We start from the raw sequence: 20,184 nt of genomic DNA on the forward strand, positions 1-20,184 counted from the left end.
GTCAGGACTCCAGCCTGTGGATTTTGAGGGGCGCACGGTTCAGCCCGTATTGGAGGCTGCAGTGTTCGTGTCCGGCGGCCTCCACGTAGCCTCTTTTCTGCGACCCCTGCGTGAGGAAGGGGCTCGGGGCAAGCGCTCTGCTGTTGCCGCCCGCCCTGAGGCTCGCGTCTCCTCGCAGGTACATCCACCCGTGCGAGATCTGCGGGCGCATCTTCAACAGCATCGGGAACTTGGAGCGGCACAAGCTCATCCACACAGGTAGCGCGCTGCCACGGGACCGGGACGGACCCGGGGTGTCGTGGCGTCCCGCTTGGAGGGCCTGTCCCCACGCTCCCTGCTCTGGCAGTCTCACCGCCCCCCCCCCCCCCCCACCTCCGCGCTCTCTCTCTGGCCTCTCCTGTCCCTGCATCCTGGCCACCGCTTCCGTCCCCAGCGCAGCCCCCTGCCCTGTGGCCCCGGCGGCTCCTGGGGTCCCTCTCGCGGCCGAGGAGCCGGAGCGGAGGTTCCATGGAGGCCGTGAGCTGTGTCGCGCCGCGCTTCTCCGTCGCCGCCTTCGTGGCGGGGGACGCGGCTGGGCGGGTCCACGGGTGCTGAAGCGCTGGTGCGCTTGTCGTGCAGGGGTGAAGAGCCACGCCTGCGAGCAGTGCGGGAAGTCCTTCGCGCGGAAGGACATGCTGAAGGAGCACATGCGCGTGCACGACAACATCCGCGAGTACCTGTGCGCCGAGTGCGGGAAAGGTACGCGGGCGCTGGGGGCGGGGGGCGCGGCGTCGCCGGGCCGGGCGGGGTGAGGGCGCCGGGACACAGGCAGCGCAGGGCGTCCGCGATGGACTCGAGGCACAAGTGAGCCACCTGAAAAGAGGGGTGAGCGAGCAGCCAGGGGCTGAGACACCGGAAGATCCGCCGTGCACTCCTCACGTGCGGCCAAGTGCGCGGCCCCTCCCTGCGGCTGAGCCGAACCTTCCATGTGGGACGAGTTGGCTGTGACCAGTGAGCCTGGGTCTCCGGCTTTCGGGTGAAATTACTGGAATAATAAACCTATTAGCAAAAGATGTTCCATCTGTAAGTAAAATTGGGGGGGGGGGGAGGTCATCCCAGGACATGGCAAATTTTTAACCCTTTTCTGTTGCAAAACACAAGAGCCTCTGGGGCCGCGTGAAGGCGCTGTCTGCAGCGGACAGCGTCAGCTCGGCCCCGTTCAGACCCGGGCACATCAGGGCTCTTGGCTTTGCCTTTAGCTCTTTTAAACATTTTGTATTCTATAAAGGTTTTTTTTTTCCTTTATTGGGTTCTTATTTATTCATTATTTATTAAAGCGAGCGAGCATGAGCAGGGAAGGGGCAGCGAAAGAGGGAGGGGAGAGCGCCCCAGGAGGACGCTGGCTGTCAGCACAGAGCCCGATGTAGGGGCTGGAACCCACAAACTGTGAAATCATGATCTGAGCCCAAATCAGAAGCCAGTCATATAACTGGCTGACCCACCCGCGTGCCCCTCCTTTACTTGTTTTTTAAGTTAAACAGAAAACTACGAAGAAAACACAGATGTCTCGTAATTCCCCTCACCGGATAACCCGTTAGCACACTTGAAATAAGATTACGTGTAAAAGCTTAGGAAGAATGAACTGCAGGGAAAACAGAACGTGATCATTTCCCCTTCTCCTGCCTGCGCCCTCCCCCCCATCTGTCTCCCTGGAGGTGACAAGTTCTTGTTTGTCCTCCAGAGTCACCTTGTGCAAGGGCAGCACGCAGCCTCCTTTGTTGGAAAAGCAAGGCAGGCACCTAATTTTACTTTTCTGACGGTAACACAAACTGGCACACGAGGTAAAGTTGTTGCTTCTGCCTCGGACCCATTACACTCTTCAAGAGAACCTCTGTCTCTGTTTTGTAGGAACATTCTAGAAGTTTCTGTGCCCGTCTCAGTGATGCTGTAGCTCTCTCAGCCCTTCCCCCACTTGCTGCCACCTGTCCCCTGGCTGGAGGGGACAGTGTGGAGCAGGAGAGAGACGGGGAGGGTCGGAGGTGTAGCTGCTAGAGTGGTTCCCTCCGGGGGGCAGGGAGAAGCCACGCCTGGGTCCCCTGGAGGGCCTGGCGGGGAGGGACAGGTGCCCAGGGAGGGCAGTGAGGTCAGAGCCACATCTTGCCGTGTGTCATACATACTCATATTAGAAGTGTGTTTAATGTTTAGTTTTGTGATTTCTTCTTGAATTCTGAGTACTTTCGCGAGGCCGCGGTGGGAGGTCGGAATGGTGGCAGGGGGCAGGGGGGAGAGCTTTGTCGTGACTCTCCTTCTGTGCCTATGACACGCAGTTACTTTGTGACTTAGGATCTGTTCATTTTAGCTGTGGTGGGGGGGGGATGGGGGGAGGAGGGAGGTGCAGGTGTGGGGTGTTTGCAGCATAAAGACGAGCTTCTGCTGCAGCACTGTTGTGACCGAGAACAGCTTGAGATGCTGAGGGACTGTTTACATTGGCCTCAGGGCTTTTGCACTCACTGTTCCCTCCACCGGGAATGCTGTTCCCCCGTGCAGCTCTTGGCCCCTCCCCCACTTCCTCCAGATCACTTTTTCAGCCGCCTCCTCTGAGAGGATCCCCCGACATCCCACGTGATGAGCCGGCATCTGGGTCCCTTCTGTCCCCTCTCCCCCCCCACCCCGTCCCCGCTTTATCCTGCTTTTCTTCGTCCCTTCCCACGTGGCCCTCTCCCTGTGTGGCTGGGATGTGGCTTGGCTCACTGCTCAGTCTGGCGCCTGCAGTGGAGCTGGTTCCGTGGCAGGTGCTGGCGTGGCAGGCATGTTAACGGGCTGTGAGTCGTGTTCACGGCTGAAAGCAACGTGATGGTGGGTTTGCACTGTCCACGCTGTGTGGGGCGGGTTCACATGGCGCTGACAGAAGTGACCGCACGGCGGAGGGTGTGTTCCGCTTGGCCAGAATGGTTTCAGCGGTGTCCCGGGGGCGGGGGTGACCCGGCAGGGCTGCTGGGCCGCGTCCTCGGGGCTAACCTCTTGTCTCCTGGAGCTTTTCACTATGAGCGCGTGTGATGGTTTCGATTGAGAAACTAAAACCCGCTTATTAAGGGAAAAACGCTCTTCTGAAGTCAGAGCTAGGCTCACACGTTTGCGCTTCCTGTAGCCTTAGAAGCCTTTTCTGGCGGACCGGCGCTTGGGAGACTCCTGCTCCCTCTGCTGGCTCAGACAGGCCGGTTCTCGTGGCTTCTCACAGCTCAGCCGGGCCCGGGTTCGTGCAGGTCTGGCGTGGAGGCAGGCCCGTGTTTGTGCAGGCCCAGCCCGGCCAGGCTGGGTTCGTGCACGCGTAGGGTTTGTGGAGGCCTGGGTTCAGCCGGGCCTGGGGTCCAGTAGCAGCCAGAGCTGGCTGAGCCTCCCCTCCCCATTCGCCGGGACGGGGTTTCCCGGGTAACCCGGCGGGGACCGTGGCCAGACGCGGCCGTTGTTTCACTACCGTTACCGAGGGCAGAACCAGCGGTGGTCGGACTCTGCCCCACCCCGTAGTCCCCCCACGTCCTGTTCTGTGTGGCGGTGACAGCCGTGGCCTGTCCAGGGCCCCTTGACCGGTTAGGTCTGCAGCCAGCCGGACTGGACGCATCGGCCTTGCGCTTGTGAGCCCCCACCCACCTGCTCTGCAGTGGTTTTTGCCCACAGCTTCTGTGGCCCCGGCCTTTGCCGTTCAGACTGTCCACTGAACCAAGACCCCCACTTCTCATGCACACCCTGTGCCGGAACCCCCCCCCACTGATCACACCCTGTACCAGGCCCCCCTCCACTGATTCACACCCTGTGCCAGGAACCCCCCCCCCCCCACTGATTCACACCGTGTACTAGGACCCCCACCTGCTGCTGGTTCACACCCTGTTCCAGGACCCCCCCCCCACTCACTCACACCCTCTACCAGGGTCGTCCCTTTTCGACGCCCAAGTTAGGTTGTACTTTATCTCCCCTCCTTTAGCCAAGATTGACTTCGTTACACTTAATGAAAGGTAGACTGACAGTCCGTGCGTATACCGCACAGATCGAATGTCCAGCAAACTGAATTCCAACCTCGTTAACATTAGCGCCCTCAGGACCAACAGGAACTCTGTGGCGGGCTTGCACGGCTCTCAGCGGGTGACTCCGTTGGGTCACGGTGGTTGCTTTGAGCACCGGCCCTCAGGTGCGGGCAGGCCCCTGATCACATGAGGTGTCCAGACGTGTCTGGACCTCTGAGGGCATAACTGCCCATCTGCACTGGTGGAGGGGGTCCTTTGGGAAGATTCACCCCCCAAGTCCCGACCTCTTCTCTTGTTGCACGCTCACCAAGACCTGTGCCTGCCCGAGGACCCAGATCCCAGGCAGTGTGGAAGCTCTAGGGTGTGGTGTAGGCACCGTGGCGGGGCAGGGGCGGGGAGGGATCTTGGCACTGGGTAGGGCACAAGCACTGTGAGGGGCTCTGGGCACAGGGAGGAGTGGAAACTATTGCAGGTTGGGCATGGGCATTGGGGGGGGGGGGTCTAGCTATGGGGTGTGGTGTGGGCACTGGGACGGGTGTCTTGGCCCAGGGTGGGGTACAGGCACTGTGAAGGGTCCCAGGCGTGGGCGCTGCAGTGGAGGGCCCAGGTCCCAGGCACAGTGGAAGGTCCAGGGTGTGGTGCAAATGCTGTAATGGAGAGTCCCATGTGCGGGGCACGGCAGGGGTGCGGGCACAGTGGTGGAGGGTCCCCAGCAGGGGCGCTACGGCAGGGAAGGGTCCCGGGTGCGGGCACAGTGGTGGAGGGTCCCAGGCAGTGCAGCAGGGGAAGGTCCCGGGTGTGGGCACAGTGGTGGAGGGTCCCCAGCACGGGCGCTATGGCAGGGAAGGGAAGGGTCCCGGGTGCGGGCACAGTGGTGGAGGGTCCCGGGTGCGGGCACAGTGGTGGAGGGTCCCGGGTGCGGGCACAGTGGTGGAGGGCCCCGGGTGCGGGCACAGTGGTGGAGGGTCCCGGGTGCGGGCACAGTGGTGGAGGGTCCCGGGTGCGGGCACAGTGGTGGAGGGCCCCGGGTGCGGGCGCTGTGGCAGCGCAGGGTCCTGGGGAACGCAGGGCAGGTGCAGGGCAGCTCTGGAGGCGGGAGAGGCGGGCTGGCTGAGTGTGAGTGTGCCCCCTGCCTGCCCCCTCCCCCGCCGGCAGGCATGAAGACCAAGCACGCGCTGCGCCACCACATGAAGCTGCACAAGGGCATCAAGGAGTACGAGTGCAAGGAGTGCCACCGCAAGTTCGCGCAGAAGGTCAACATGCTCAAGCACTACAAGCGGCACACGGGTGAGTCCGCGGAGCGCCTGCGCTCGGGTGCGCCCGCTGGGACGCGTGGTAGCCCCCGACCTGCGCCTCCCGGCGGGCCCGGCTTCCCGGTTCTGCGAGTGCCGTCCTCGGAGCCGTGGGCCGGCGGCCTCAGGTGTCAGAGGCCGTCCCCTCCTCCAGGTGCCCGGCCGGCGCGTCCCTGTCCCCAACACACGGGAGCCCGGGTCCCTGCACGCCTCGCCACCGGGTCTCGGCGCCACCTGCCGATCCCTAGTGTTCTTGCCTCGCGTGCCGGCCGTTTCCCTGCCCGGGCGTGGGCCTGAGACGTGATCGGACAAGGGCCCGCTGGCCACGGTTTCGTCTGGGGCGGGAGGCCCCGGAGCGTCTCTGTGTCTGTGCGTCCACGGAGGACAGGGCGCCCGTTAAAAGCGATGTTAATTTACGTAGAGGTCTGTGATACGACCGGGGAAGAAACGGCCTCTGTAGCAACAGGCATGAGTTCCTTTCTTACAAGACGTTACGTGTGGATAAACGTGTGTGTGAGAACCAGGGGACGTGGGAGCTCAGAGGTCCCCCTGGTGACCAGGTGTGTCTGTGCATGAAACTTCCAGGGAAACCTCTCCCTGTGCCCCTGTCCTCCCTCACCTGGGTTTTGAGGCCCGCACTGTCCGGCCCCACCCACCCGCGCGCCCCCCTCGCTCACTGCCCCCACAGCGGTCCAGGCCACCACCTGGCCACTGGCCCTGCGTCCCTGGCTGATTACGGGTGCCCTCGTTTCCCCGGGGAGCCCATCGGAGACTCTCCGCGCCTTTTCTGGGGAGCTGTGTCACTGGCCAGGACTGGGCCACGCGCCTCCTCGGGTTCCGTCTCGCTCCGCAGGCACATTGGCCACCAGGACATAGTTGCCTCTGTGCCTGCCTGCCCCTCCGCGAGCTCGGGGCCCCGCACACGCAGGGACTCGGCACAGACTCCCGGGACCGAGCGACTGGGTCTCTAAAATCGCGTTCCTTGTTTCCGTTTCCGGCGAAGACCCCGTTTAGGAGACGTGCTGAGGGTCCACCTTGTTGTCTGTGTCAGGGGTGCCGCGGTCTGAGGGCTCTACCCGTGCTCGCCAGGCCGATCCCCGCAGACTGAGCTCCCGGGGCGGGGGGCGGCCGGGGTGGGGCCCCGGGAAGCTTCTGCGGTGCGGTGTCCGGCCTCCCTCACCGGGAGCTGATGCCCAGCACGGCCGACCGCGTGGGCTCCGCCCGTTGGGGGTGGACGGCGGTCCCGCGGGTCCCGGTCGGGCGGCGACGCCACCCCCCGCGGAGGGAGGCGCTCGCTGAGCTGCCCCGGCTTTTCCGTGGGGTCAGCATTTGCTCTGGGGTCTCCTGCAGTTTCCCTACCCCCCCCCCCCCCCCCGCGTCCTGGGCACCCACGGGGACCCTCGGGCGAGGAGTGGAGTTGAGCGCGCCCCCCCCCCCCCCCCCCCCCGAGCCCCTGACGTTAGCGCACCCTCTTCCGCAGGGATCAAAGATTTCATGTGCGAGCTGTGCGGAAAGACCTTCAGCGAGAGGAACACGATGGAGACCCACAAGCTCATCCACACGGGTAAGCGGGGCGGCGGGCTGCACGCGGCGGGGGCCGGCGTGTGCAGACGATTCCGTGTGCTGCCTCCACAGGCGGCCCCTGCCCCTTGAAAATCAGCCCTCCAGCGCTCCCACGCACCCACTCTCGGACTCTCAGATGTGGGAGCAGCATCGCACCGCCCTGCGCCGCGACGGAGAGGCCGCTGGCCTGCCCGTCCCCTGCCTCACCCGGCAGGTGACCCCCGCAGCGCGTGCAGGGCGCGAGGCACCCCCCTCGCCCGCCCTGGGGGCCGTGGCACGACCCCACTCACGACCTTGTCTCCTCCCCGCGTGCGCGAGAAGTGGGCAAGCAGTGGACGTGTTCCGTGTGCGACAAGAAGTACGTCACCGAGTACATGCTGCAGAAGCACGTGCAGCTGACCCACGACAAGGTGGAGGCACAGAGCTGCCAGCTGTGCGGGACCAAGGTGTCCACCAGGGCGTCCATGAGCAGACACATGCGGCGCAAGCACCCAGAGGTGAGCCGGGGGCGGTTCTCTATCATACTGTCTTAGAGGTGTTTCCCTCTCTGTTTCCCCCTCCTCTTCCCGTATGGTCATCTGTTTTGTTAAATTCCACATATGAGTGAAATCATACAGTCTGTGTCTTTCTCTGACGTCTTTCGCTTAGCATAATACATTCTGACTCCATCCACGTCGTGGCAAATGGCAAGTTTTCATCCCTTTTGATGGCTGAGTTATATGACGTTGTTTATACGTACCACATCTTTTTTATCCATTCATCAGTTGGTGGACGTTGCGTTTCTTTCCATAGTTTGGCTACTGTTGACAGTGCTGCTGTAAACATTGGGGTGCACGTGCACCCTCAAATCTGTATTTTCGTACCCTTTGCGTAAATACCTATGGTGGAATTACTGGGCCATAGGGAAGTTCTATTTTTAACTTTTTGAGGAACCTCCATGGTGTTTTCCACAGTGACTGCACCAGTTTGCATTCCCACCAACAGTGCACGAAGGTTCCCCTTTCTCCGCACCCTCCCAAAACCTGTTGTTTCCTGAGTTGTTAATTTTAGCCATTCTGGTGGGTGTGAGGTGGTATCTCATGGGGGTTTTTGATTTGTATTTCCCTGATGATTGGTGATGTTGAGCATCTTTTCATGTGTCTGTTGGCCGTCTGGACGTCTTTGGAAAAGCGTCTTCTGTCCATTTCTTAACTGGGTCTTTTGTTTTTTGGGTGTTGAGTTTGAGAAGTTCTTCATAGATTTTGGATACTAACCCTTTAACGGGTAACATCGTTAGCAAATATCCTCTCCCGTTCTGTTGGTTGCCTTTTAGTTGCGTTGACTGTTTCCTTCTTTGTGCAAAAGCTTTTCGTCTTGATGAGGTCCCAGTAGTTCATTTTTGCTTTTGTTTCCCTTGCCTCCAGGGACATGTCTAATAAGAAGTTGCTCTGGCCGAGGTCAACGAGGTTGCTACCTGTTTTCTCCTCTAGGATTTTGATGGTTTCCTGTCTCACATTTAGGTCTTTCATCCATTTTGAGTTTATTTTTGTGTCTGGTGTAAGAAAGTGGTCCAGGTTCATTGTTCTGCATGTCGCTGTCCAGTTCTCCCAACACCTTTTGCTGAAGAGCCTGTCTTTTTTCCATTCGATATTCTTTTCTGCTTTGTCCAAAATTAGTTGGCCATATAGTGGTGGGTTCATTTCTGGGTTCTCTATTCTGTTGCATTGATCTACATGTCTGTTTTTGTGCCAGTACCATACTGTCTCGATGATTACAGCTTGAAGTCCAGAATTGTGATGCCCCCAGCCTTGGTTTTCTTTTTCAGGATTGCTTTGGCTATTCAGGGTCTTTTGTGGTTCCATACAAATTTTAGGACTGTTTGTTCTAGCCCTGTGGAAAAACTGTGGTGGTATTTTGATAGGGATTGCATTAAATGTAGAGATTGCTTTGGATAGTATCGACATTTTAACAATATTTGCTCTTCCTGTCCAGGAGCGTGGAACCTTTTTCCATTTTTTTGTGTCTTCTTCAATTTCTTTCATAAGCTTTCTACAGTTTTCAGAGTAGAGATCTTTTATCTCTTTGGTTTGCTTTATTCCTAGGTATCTTATTGTTTTTGGTACAACCGTAAGTGGGATCGATTCCTTGATTTCTTTTTCTGCTGCTTTGTTATTGGTGTATTGAAATGCAACGGATTTCTGTGCATTGATTTTATATGCTGCTGCTTTGCTGAATTTATGTGTTCTAGCAATTTTTTGGTAGAGTCTTTTGGGTTTTCTCCATAGAGTATTATGTTGTGTGCAAGTAGTGAGAGTTCGATTTCTTCATTGCCGATTTGGACGCCTTTTATTTCTTTTTGTGGTCTGATCGCTGAGGCTGGGACTTCCAGTACCATGTTAAATAGTTAATGGTGAAAGCAGACATCCTTGTCTCATTCCTGATCGTAGGGGAAAGACTCTCAATTTTTCCCCATTAAGGGTATTAGCTGTGGGTCTTTTCTATATGGCCTTTATGATGTTGAGGTATATTTCATCTATCACTACTTTCTTGAGGGTTTTTATCAAGAAAGGCTGCTGTATTTTGTCAACTGCTTTCTCTGCATCTATTGAGAGGATCATACAGTTCTTTCGGATCATATGGTTTTATCAACCGTGGCCTGTCATGTTGGCTGATTTGCAAATATCGAACCACCCCTACAGCCCAGGAGTAAATCCCACTTGGTCATGGTGAATAATTCTTTTAATGTACTATTGGATTCAATTTGCTAGCATCTTGTTGAGAATTAACTGAAAAACAAAACTAGAAAAGAAATGCAGGGAAACAGACATCAGATCACTCCGGGGGAAGACTTTCCAAGTGTAAAATCAGCGGGAAAAGTCGCAAGCAAAAACATCTGTAGATTTGACTGTCTGAACAGCGTACCACTTAGAACTTCCGTGGTCCAAAAGGGTAAGCAGAGGGCAGACTGGAAATACGTGCAAGAGATTCCTGTCACTAGCAGGTGTAAGTCGTTGATATTAAAGCTGATAGCCATTCAACGAGAAGCCATAAGAACGAGCATACGCGCGGAAAGGAAATCTACAAGGTTCAAACCCAGAAAGAAGCATTCAACCCCGCCAAATCCCGGAAATGCAAATGTTAGCGGAAGCTGCTATCCGCCGTGTGTTGGATTAGCAGGAGAATTTTAGATTAAAAATGACCGTGCTGGCTGGCACGCGTCCAGCACTCTGGCCATTGGATGTCCTCCTGGGACACGGCAGGACGGTATTGTCCCAGTGCTTTGTAAATGATGGCTTGGACCTCTCGGTTTCCAGCAGGAGAAATGTGGTTAAACTCGTGACAGTGTAGCAATGTGCTTGGCTCTGTGAACACGTTTCACAGAGAATTCTAGATACAGTTGTAAACGGCCGTCGTAAAGAAGAAGGCTGAAGCGGGTGCATGATGTATGCGTATACGCGCTATGCGTCCCGCGTGTCCTACGTGCTATGTGTGTGTACACGGTGCTCACCTGTGCAAAATAGGTTGATCAGGGCGCCTGGGTGGCTCAGTCGGTTAAGCGTCTGACTCTTGGTTTCAATCAGGTCATGATCTCACTCTTCATGGGATCAAGCCCCTCATCGGGCTCCACGCTGACGGCACAGAGCCTGCTTGGGATTCTCTCTCCCTCTCTCTGCCCCTCCCCGACCGTGCTCTCTCTCACTCTCTTTCTCTCAAATAAAATAAATTAAAAAAAATAAAATAAGTGGTCAGCACAGAAAGAAGAGAAGACCGTGTTGCACCGTGGTCTCCTGGTGGTGAAGTTATGGGTAATTTCTTGTTTTCATATTTTCTCCATCTGTAAGAATTTCTTTTAACGAACAGGGATGACTTTTGCCATCATAAAAGCACCGTCTGCCATAATGTGGGGACAGTAGGTGTTTCTTTTCCTTCTGGAGCCCTGCTTCGCCCCCCCGTGGCCAGTTCAGGACCCCCCCCCCCCCCCCCCCCCCGGTGCCCGGAGCCGTTCTGAGCTGAGCCTGTGTAGTTGGGACTCCCCCAGCTGAGCTCCTCTTAATTCCCTCTTCCGCGAGCAGCCAGCCAGGGTTTTCACCTTGCAGAGCAGCCGGGTTGCGGGAGCCCGAGTGTTAGCGTCCCCTCGGCCGACCCCTGTCGGCCACAGTGACGTCCAGGTCTCGGGGCGCGGGGTGGGCGCTGCGCCCTCCCCACCGGCACGCGATGAGTCTGGAGCCTGTGCAAGTTCTCTGTTGCGGGAGCGTCTGTAGTTGTGGGCGTTCACGAAGAGCGTGCAGGTCGGTTTTCACGGACCGGGTAGGTGACATGGGTCGCTGGGTGCAGAGAGAGGCCTTGGTTAATGGGGGTGCTCGGTGAGCGCTTTTGTCCAGTGAGCCCTTTTGCCGGGGCCAAAGATCGCTTCCTACTTAACTGATCGCTGTGCAAGGTCGCCTTCTTGTGCCTGCTTCTCAGAGGGGGGCAGTGTTCTGCGTAGCCTGCCTGAACACACCCGCCCTGGGCAAAACGAGCGTCCCGGAAGGGGAGACCGACCGTCCAAGGGCAGCGAGAGTGCCGTGGTGGCCCTTCTGTTCCCACCTCTTCTGTTCCCCGAGGCTTCGTCCTGGTCTCCGTGGGCCATTCCTGTGTTTCGTTCTGTGTCGTTCACACACGCGTGAGCCGCTGCTGGTGAGCCCCGGGCAGCCAGCCGGGCAGGATGTGTCTCCCCCTCCTGGACTTGGCCGTCTAGGGCGGGAGACCGAGGGAAGAGCAGGAGGTGGACGAGGGGTAAAGCCGCCGCAGGAAGCACAGCACGCGGAGGAGGTGACCCCAGCCGGCGGAGAACGTGGCGGGGTCCTGGGGACGCCTGGGCGAGCTCTGCTGTGGCTGTTCGTGCTGCCGCCGACACCAGGCTGTACGAGAGTGTGTGTGTCAGCAGGGAGGCGGCTGGTGACGGAGACGGAAGCCGCACCTACCGCGTCTAGTCCACGATTCCCCGCCTGCTTCAGTTGGGCAAAAGCGTAAAGGCGCTTGCAAAGCTGTCCGGGCGAAGAACCCTCGCAGACAGACTTACGGTTTTCCCCCCGATCCCACGTAGGCTTTCCACGCGCGTTCCCTTTTCTTGGGGCTCACCTGTACCGTGCCTTCCTGGGGGCCCCTTCTCTCTGCACTCAACGCTGCACTGTCCCACTTAGGATTTAGTTCCCTTAATCAGCACAGCAGCACGTGAACTGGCTTGTGGGTGAGAATCAGGGGCAGGACACCCCTGAGCCATGGGAGGGCTGGTGGCCCCCAGGGGAGCGCGTGGCAGCGTGAGGGCCCGCAGTGTGACTCATGGAGGGAAGGCGGGGGCGGGGGGTCACCTCACCACCGAATTGACGCGAGCAAGTTCCCAAACCTGTGTCCAGTTGAAAAGTAGCGTTTAAAGTGGAACTGTTTCATTTTTGGTGATTCTTCATGGGACAGGTTTGCTGTTTGTATCCGATCCTGCCCCGCTTATCGTATGAGCTAACAGAGGAGTCACAGAAAATTCATCCACGGGAGGCATATGGTGTGAGGCAAAAAAAAAAAAAAAAAGGCAGAAAAGAGACAGGTGCACCCCTCTCCCCTCCCCCCCGCCCCGCCCCGGTGTGTAAGAGCATCACAGAAACTTGAAACGCGGGGAGACGGGGGTGAGGGAAGGAAGGGCCGGGGCCAGACGGCGCCGAGCTGGGCTGGGTCAGAATGACCGAATCGGCTGCCGGCGCGACGTCCCCTGGCTCACCACCCGTGCTCGCTCGCAGGTCCTGGCCGTCAGGATCGATGATCTGGACCACCTCCCGGAGACCACCACCATCGATGCCTCCTCCATTGGCATTGTCCAGGTGCGCACGAGCAGGCCCGCAGGGTGGGGCGGAGGGGCCCAGACGGGTGCTGCGAGGGGCCTTTGGGCAGGCCCCCGAGTCCCTTCCTTTCACCCGCATCTCTCGTTTTCTAGTAGGTTCTCTCTCCCAAGGCCTTTTGGAACGTCTCCTAGTTTCTGTAACGTTTCCAGAACTTCCGTCGTTTTCAATACTGAGGTATCTCATTTTAGGGAATAGACAGTAATCTTCAAGCTCCCTGGAGAAGCGGTAGGGGGTGTGGGTGTAGAGACAAAGTTAGGTTTATTTTAAGGAATTGGCTTATGTGATCATGGAAGCTGGTAAGTCCTAAATCTGCAGGGCGGGTGGGTGGGCTGAGACCCAGGGAAGAGTTCACGCTGCAGCTGGAGTCTGACGGCTGCCTCGAGGCGCAGGTCCCTCTTCCCCAGGGACCTCAGGTTTTCCTCTTAAGGCCTTCGACTGATTGGGTGAGGCCCACACGTACCATAGGGGGTCATCTGCTTTACTGGGAGTCCACTGATTTAATGTCAAGCTCCTCTAAAAAACACCTTCACAGCATCTTTGCTGGGCAACCAAACACCCAGGCGCCCTAGCCCAGCCTCCGTGACGCATAAAATTAACTATCAGGGTTTCCATAAGAGCTTAGCGTAATTAGATTGTGGTAACCAAAATAACTTTATTAAATGAACTTTTAGCCAATGTCTTCATAAAAATGGTTTTTTCTTGTAAAGGGAATATGCCATGCTCTTGATTCCTTTAAAATCACGTTCACATCCCTGTACTGGAAACGGCGCTTTGAGCACGGTGCTCAGGTGCTGGGCCATCGTGAGTGAGCACAGGAAGGCCTAGGGTGCACCAGGGGCCCACGACCCGCGTCCAGCCCCTGTGAGGGCAGCCCCACGATGGCCTGGCCCTGGCAGGCTTCCTCTGGGTCTGTCACTGGGTGGGATCCTGTCACCTGGGATGGCATCAGGGGCCCAGGAGGCGTGGTCGGGGACTAGTCTGGAGAGCCTTGCCGGCCACCGCTGCCCAGTGGCCTCTGCGATGCTGAGCTCAGTCGTGGCATCAGCCGGGTTCAGGAGGTCGGTCACAGTGTGGCAGTGCGCCCTGGACGGGCCCAGAGAAGTGCGCAGGGCACCTCTGTGGGGTCGCCATTATGGCTGGCCACCATTGCTGTCCCCAGAGGAGGTGACCGTAAAGTTCTTGGGGTCAGAGCCATGCTGACGATCCAGGATCGTTTGTCTCGTGCATTCGCTTCAGCCTGGGGGTGGAAGCGTGGACACGAGAGGCATTGCAGCCTCGGGCTGAGCTCACCAGGCCGAAACGCTTGTCCGCGTGCCAGCGCGAGACGCGGCTCTTAGAAGTACGACTTCTGTGTGATTTTCTTCACTGAAAACAAAGTGAACCCGGCAGGAACACGCCCCAACCCCTGGAGGCGCAAAGGAGCAGACACACCGCGGTCACTGTTCCCTGCAGCAGCGTGGTGGCCTAGGGAGGTGGCCGGGACGGTGCTGGGACCCCCGTGGCCAGTGTGGGGACACGCCCCAGTGACCCTGACGTTGATGAGCCTTCTGTCCCCGCAGCCCGAGCTGAGTCTGGAGCAGGAGGAGCTGGCCGAGGGCAAGCACGCGAAAGCTGCCAGGAGGGCCCACAAGAGGAAGCAGAAGCCGGAGGCGGAGGCGGCAGGCGCCCCGGTGCCCGAGGAGGCCACCTTCAGCGAGTACTCGGAGAAGGAGCCCGTGCTGTCCGGCGTGGGTGACGAGACCGACTCTGCGGTGCAGAGCATCCAGCAGGTGGCCCCCTTTCCGCCGCGTGCCGCACGTGTTCCTGCACACACGCCTGACTCGGGGGCGGCCCCTTGGCGGCCCGCGGCCCACGTAGCGTTAATCCCGGGAGCTCGTGCCAGCTGCGCGTGTCCCAGCTTAGAGCTAGACGTCGCACCTGTCGTCGTGAACAGTGGTGTGACTGTAGAGCGCGCGAGGGACAGCCGGCCCCGCCTGGTTGGGGATCGGGTTGTTTCTGGGAGGTTAGAAGTGGCCTCCGTGTGTTCCTTCGTCAAGGAAGTGGGCCGACCTCCCGCCCCAGGAGGGATGCAGGGACCCCCCCCTGCCCCAGGAGGGATGCAGGGACCCCTAGCCCTGGGGGAGGGATGCAGGGACCCCCCGCCCCGGGAGGGATGCAGGGACCCCCGGCCCCGGGAGGGATGCAGGGACCCCCCCCGGCCCCGGGAGAGATGCAGGGACCCCCCCCCCCCGGCCCCGGGAGGGATGCAGGGACCCCCCCCCCGGCCCCGGGAGGGATGCAGGGACCCCCCCCCCCGGCCCCGGGAGGGATGCAGGGACCCCCCCCCCCCCCCGGCCCCGGGAGGGATGCAGGGACCCCCCCCCCGCCCCGGGAGGGATGCAGGGACCCCCCCGGCCCCGGGAGGGATGCAGGGACCCCCCGCCCCCGAGGGAGGGATGCAGGGACCCCCCAGCCCCGAGGGAGGGATGCAAGGACCCCCCAGCCCCGGGAGGGATGCTTGGGGCCGGCCTGTGTGCTGCTGTTCGTGGGCGTCTCCAGTTTGCTCAACATCAGTACTTTGGTTCGAAGGCTCCCAAATCTGTCATCAACGTGTGCTGGTCCTCGGTCTTGGACACTAATCGCAGTCGCACACGTTTCTTGAGTTTCTTTGGCAGCTCATTCCTGTCCTTTCTCTTGAACTGGTGCGCTCCTGGGCCGCACATCTGTACGGTGCTTCGGGGTTGGCATTTCCGTTAACCAGCAGCCAGGCGCAGGGCTGGAGAGAATGGGAGGGCGCACGTCTGTCTTTTTCGTTACCACTTCGCCCCGACCTTCTCCAGCCTGGGACGCCGTTTGTGTCTGTGTCTGTGTCTTACTGCCCTTTGTCACTAGAATCCTTTTTCTGGGACAAGATTAACTCGGTTTAATCTTCCACTGCCCGGTGTTTCCTCTTCGTCTGGGCCGGATGTGGGGTCACCCCACGTGCTAAGATGGCTCCCGCCTAAAGCACAACATAAAGTTGGGTGGTCGTCCGTTTTGCAGACGCTACTGACGCCTTTGTGTCGTGTGTGACTCTTGCAGGTGGTAGTGACGCTGGGGGACCCAAACGTGACCACTCCATCGAGCTCCGTGGGCTTGACCAACATCACCGTGACCCCCATCACCACTGCAGCCGGGACTCAGTTCACCAACCTCCAGCCCGTGGCTGTCGGGCACCTGACCACCCCGGAGCGCCAGCTACAGCTGGACAACTCGATCCTGACCGTGACCTTCGACACCGTGAGCGGCTCTGCCATGTTGCACAACCGCCAGAACGACATCCAGATCCACCCGCAGCCGGAAGCTTCGAACCCGCAGTCCGTGGCGCACTTCATCAACCTGACTACCCTGGTCAACTCCATCACGCCCCTGGGGAACCAGCTCAGCGACCAGCACCCGCTCACGTGGCGGGCGGTGCCCCAGACGGACGTCCTGCCCGCGCCCCAGCCGCCCGCGCCCCAGCCGCCCGCGCCCCAGCCCCAGGTGCCGGCCGAGCCCCAGCAGCACATGTACAGCTACTGAGTCAAAGCGCCGAGAACTCACGAGGAGCCCTGCCCACAGGTGTTCTTGCTTATTTTTGAGATTTGTCTGCTGGATACCAAACCGAGAGAAAAACATCGTCCTTGAGGTGTAAGTAAGGTTGACTGAGCTTTGCGGAATTGTCTCCAGACCCCTCCCCACCCCCCGCCCCCCCGGCTAGCACTGCCATCTGATAGCCTGCCTGGGGGGTGACTCCTGGCAGGTGGCAGCATGTGTGAGCGGCTCAGCCTGTGCCCGGCAAGGCCGCGTGTCACCCGCCTCCCCTAACAGAACTTGGTTGGTGGACACGGGGTCCGGGCCAGCGAGGCGAGCAGGGGCCGAGAGGTGAGTGATACGTTACGAGGAGCAGAGTGGCCCGCTGGTGTCCTTTCGGGCCTCACTCGCTGCGTCAGCACAGAGAACGGGTTCCCACGGGGCCACCGGCTGCAAGGAAACGCCATTTTCGCCTCCCTTCCGGCTGTTTCTGGCGAATGAGCAGAAGGAAGTTAAAGTAACGTTTGTCTTCTTCTTGGAGATCTGAGTTGAGTCCCATTCGATGCACGCCACTTGGGGCCGAAGACCCGTGAGGAGGTGTTCCGTGGCTGCGGACGACCCCCCTCTGGCCTTACGATGGGTGAGGGGTCCCCGGAGGTCACTGACTCGGGCCCGAAAGGCCTCTTTGTAACATAACGCGTGGATTCACTTTTAGTCTCAGTTTTCGTTTTTTTTAATTTTCACTTTATCTCAAGCACATATCACGTATCCGGGACGCCGTCGTGGCCACGTTGTTCTTGACTTTGACACGCTAAAGTCGTTTGCACTGTAGGAGTGTCGGTCCACGTCCAGTTCTGCGCCGGTGCCCGAACACAGGGGACACCCCACTGTGTGGGACGAGTCGGCCCCGTGCCGTCCCCTCTGGTGGCTCCCGCAGAGCCGTGTCGGGATCCGCCGCCATCCAGATATATTTATTACGGCCGAGGCTCAGCCAGAGCCACCGAAGAGCAGGGAGGAAAGTCACGTTTTCTTTCTGTGGCAACTTCAGTCCAAAGGTTAATCTGCTTCAAGACCAACTTCCGATGAAAATATTGAAGGAGCTTTGGCTCTTTACAATGGAAAAGTGTAGGTTTTTCTGAAGCACACAGATACGGCCGTTTGCTGCCGGGCGGTCGTGAAAGCAGAGGCGGTCCGTTCGTCAGTAGGAGCATTAATGGCCTTCGTGCTCGCACGTGCCGAGTAAGCGCCATCCCCGCGTCCCCGGCGCACACGCTGTCACACGCCGCGTCCCCGGTGTGTCGGAGGTGGTGGGCCAGGCTCACGCGTGCCCGCTGCTCAGCCGGGGAACCAGAGGCGCAGGTTTAGCCTCCTGAGACTTCTTAATGCTGTCCAAAATGAAATGATACGTCTGCCTTGCTGCGGCCTTGATCGCTCTTTGTCACGCATCCCGTGTTATTTGGGAGACCACCTTGAAGAAAGAGTGACACGTCAGTAGTGGACCCGTGAGGCGGGAGGCGTCTCGGGCCGCCAGGGAGGCCAAGGGCCACTCCTTCTGCAAAATGCAGTGTCCTCAGCATTTCCCTTGATTCCGAGTCATGAGATCTTGAGGACGGGGCTCGAATTCGTATCGTGCAATACCCGTCTTCAGAACTAAGGACCTCCCGTCACCCACGCGGCACGTGAGAGCGTCCCAGAGTCCGCACCGTGGACACCGCTCAGTCACACTCCCGTCTCCTGCCTGCAGTTGAATTAATAGTGGGAGATTATTTGACCCTTTAATTTATGATAATTATTTTTATGTTATTTATGTATATAATTAACTGCTTTATACACAATAATTCCATCAAACGAACTTGGGCTAGGAGTGATATATTTTCTCAAATCCTGTCCTCATCCTCCAAATGTAAGCGGTCCGGGCCCCATGGGGTCATCAAGAGTACCGAGGTTCCTAATGTATTTAAAAAAAAAAAAAATCACAGTTTGTTTTTTTTTTTTGACCAAGTGAAAATACAAACAGGATGAAACCTCTTTTAGCCTTTATCTCCTGTTCCGCTTCCCTATGAAATAAAGGCCTTTTAAATCACAGTTTTATTTTTTTCAAAGACGTTTTTGTGCCTCGAGTAAGGACGCATCGGATGCTCCTCAAGATCCCGGTGTAGGCCGCGTGGCCCCGGTGCCCGCTTGTTGTTCATTTACACACACAGATGTGGGACGATCCCCTGTGTGATAATCGGTTAGAACTCCAGATAAAAATCACCACTCCTGAGCTTCCTGTAGACATGCTTCGTCTTTCTTGCCTTTAGTCTTACGAGGGTCACTACCTGAGGCCAGATAGGTTCGTGTTGTCTTAAAACAGTTGCTGTGAATTTGCGTTCGCAAGAGCTGGGGAGCAGAAAAACAAAACAAAACAAAAAAACCACTCAACCAAAAGAGTCCCCGACCATAGATTGTTCTGCGCGTGCATCACTGTTTACTGACGGGAAGTATTTCATGTTTTAACTGACGCCAGGTGCGCAGCTGTGCCCATGGGAGGACATTGGATCAGGCCGTTGTGGCCGCCCGGCTCCGTGAGTCCGTGCTGGGTGTCCTAGATTAAGCAGTCGCGAGAACTTACCTTGGACCCGTGGATTTGTAAGGGTGCGGGGTCCTGTGCCACGTTCACGGTGCGACTCTCGCAGAGCTGGATCCCAGGCCGCCGCCGCTTCCCGTGAATCGCGTGCTCTGTGGCGAGGAAGAGTCTGGGCCCCCGGAACGGCACTTCCGTGGACGTGCCCCCTGCGCCAGGTGCCACGTCACTCGGTCCGACAGGAAACCGCCTCGGAGAATCCCGGGTGCGGGAGGGAGGGTCACAGACCTTACGCGTCCTTTCCAGCCACGGCATCATCCGAATGCGCGAAGCTCGAGGCTTCTCAGCGCCAGGTGGCCTCCGTGACTTCCCGTTGGGTTTTGAAAGGCACGAAGACTATTTTGAGGAGTCGAGTAATTGTCGTGTCCCCTCGGTTTGTATAATAACAAATAAAAGGTGCGGTGACCTGTGTTTTTCAATCGCTGGCCCTGCTCTCCGACCACCCGTTCCGGGCGGCCCCCCTCCCACGGCGTCTTTGGAGAATAGTTGTAGTTCCTGCCGTCGACCGCGTCTTGATTCCTGTCCAGCCCAAAACCCACTTGATGTCTAGGCCATTTGACACATTGTCGGAGACACTGAGGTGTATCAGAAGCTTTCACGGGGATCTGAAAAACAGCAAAGAAGGTGTGTGTCGTATCTTTGGCAAAGCTTAGATCGGGAGAAAATGGATGTGAAAAAGAGAAGTAGCCAGAGAGGGGAAAACTTAAGGCATTTCTTTGGACAGGTGGCCCGGAACGGTCCCTTATTTCATTGGTCAAACGTTAAATTATATGTTCCCGTCTGTTAGGATCGTCATTTTAAAGTTATAAAACACCGTAAGTCCCATCCAGTCCTTAGGGATTGAACTACGAGAGCCTGTCTTAGATACTGTTGTCCACTTTTAGGTGGTTTCTGGTAGCAGCTAATTCTGCCAGTGAATAGAGTTGGTTCATTTGACCTTCCTGTAGGGGCCGGACCGACACGGTTCTCTTTCACACAAAGGCAGCCTTTCAGCGCACTTCAGTGGAGGCGGGTTCGTTGCTGTGCAGACACATCTGGCTCATCACTGCTCCTGTGCTGCTTTGTGGCGTAGGGACACTGAGAAGCGATTTGCTCTGCTGACGGCCACATGATGTGCTGGAAACCAAGCATCCATCTGTGAATAGTCCCTCCTCGCGCCCTGAAAACAAATTCCCACAGAAAGGGGGGACTCGAGGGCACCGACACCAAAGGGATCCTGGTTCTGGAATGACAGGGATGAATGCTTGTATGTGCGGTGGTGCCGTGGGCAGAATAATCCAGAAGTGGCTCGGACGAAGAGCCGGGACCAGCCCTGCTCCCCA

The 20,184-nt window shown here is 58.0% G+C and overlaps 1 protein-coding gene across 3 annotated transcripts in view; it reads left to right on the forward strand.

Annotated features, from left to right (window-relative positions):
* PRDM15 (PR/SET domain 15) overlaps nt 1–17,379 on the forward strand; it is a 65,686-nt gene extending 48,307 nt beyond the window's left edge. For all 3 annotated transcript variants that reach the window (XM_042954507.1, XM_042954509.1, XM_042954508.1), the window contains 8 exons: nt 179–258; nt 619–738; nt 5,154–5,285; nt 6,771–6,854; nt 7,175–7,350; nt 12,604–12,684; nt 14,265–14,474; nt 15,766–17,379. In XM_042954507.1, coding sequence (XP_042810441.1) covers nt 179–258; nt 619–738; nt 5,154–5,285; nt 6,771–6,854; nt 7,175–7,350; nt 12,604–12,684; nt 14,265–14,474; nt 15,766–16,245 — 1,363 coding nt within the window. In that variant the 3' untranslated portion in view covers nt 16,246–17,379. The remainder of the gene's footprint in view (nt 1–178; nt 259–618; nt 739–5,153; nt 5,286–6,770; nt 6,855–7,174; nt 7,351–12,603; nt 12,685–14,264; nt 14,475–15,765) is intronic.
* Nucleotides 17,380–20,184: the final 2,805 nt, after the last annotated feature.

The sequence above is a fragment of the Panthera leo genome, chromosome C2, assembly GCF_018350215.1.
Source record: "Panthera leo isolate Ple1 chromosome C2, P.leo_Ple1_pat1.1, whole genome shotgun sequence".
In the NCBI taxonomy this organism is placed as follows: domain Eukaryota; kingdom Metazoa; phylum Chordata; class Mammalia; order Carnivora; family Felidae; genus Panthera; species Panthera leo.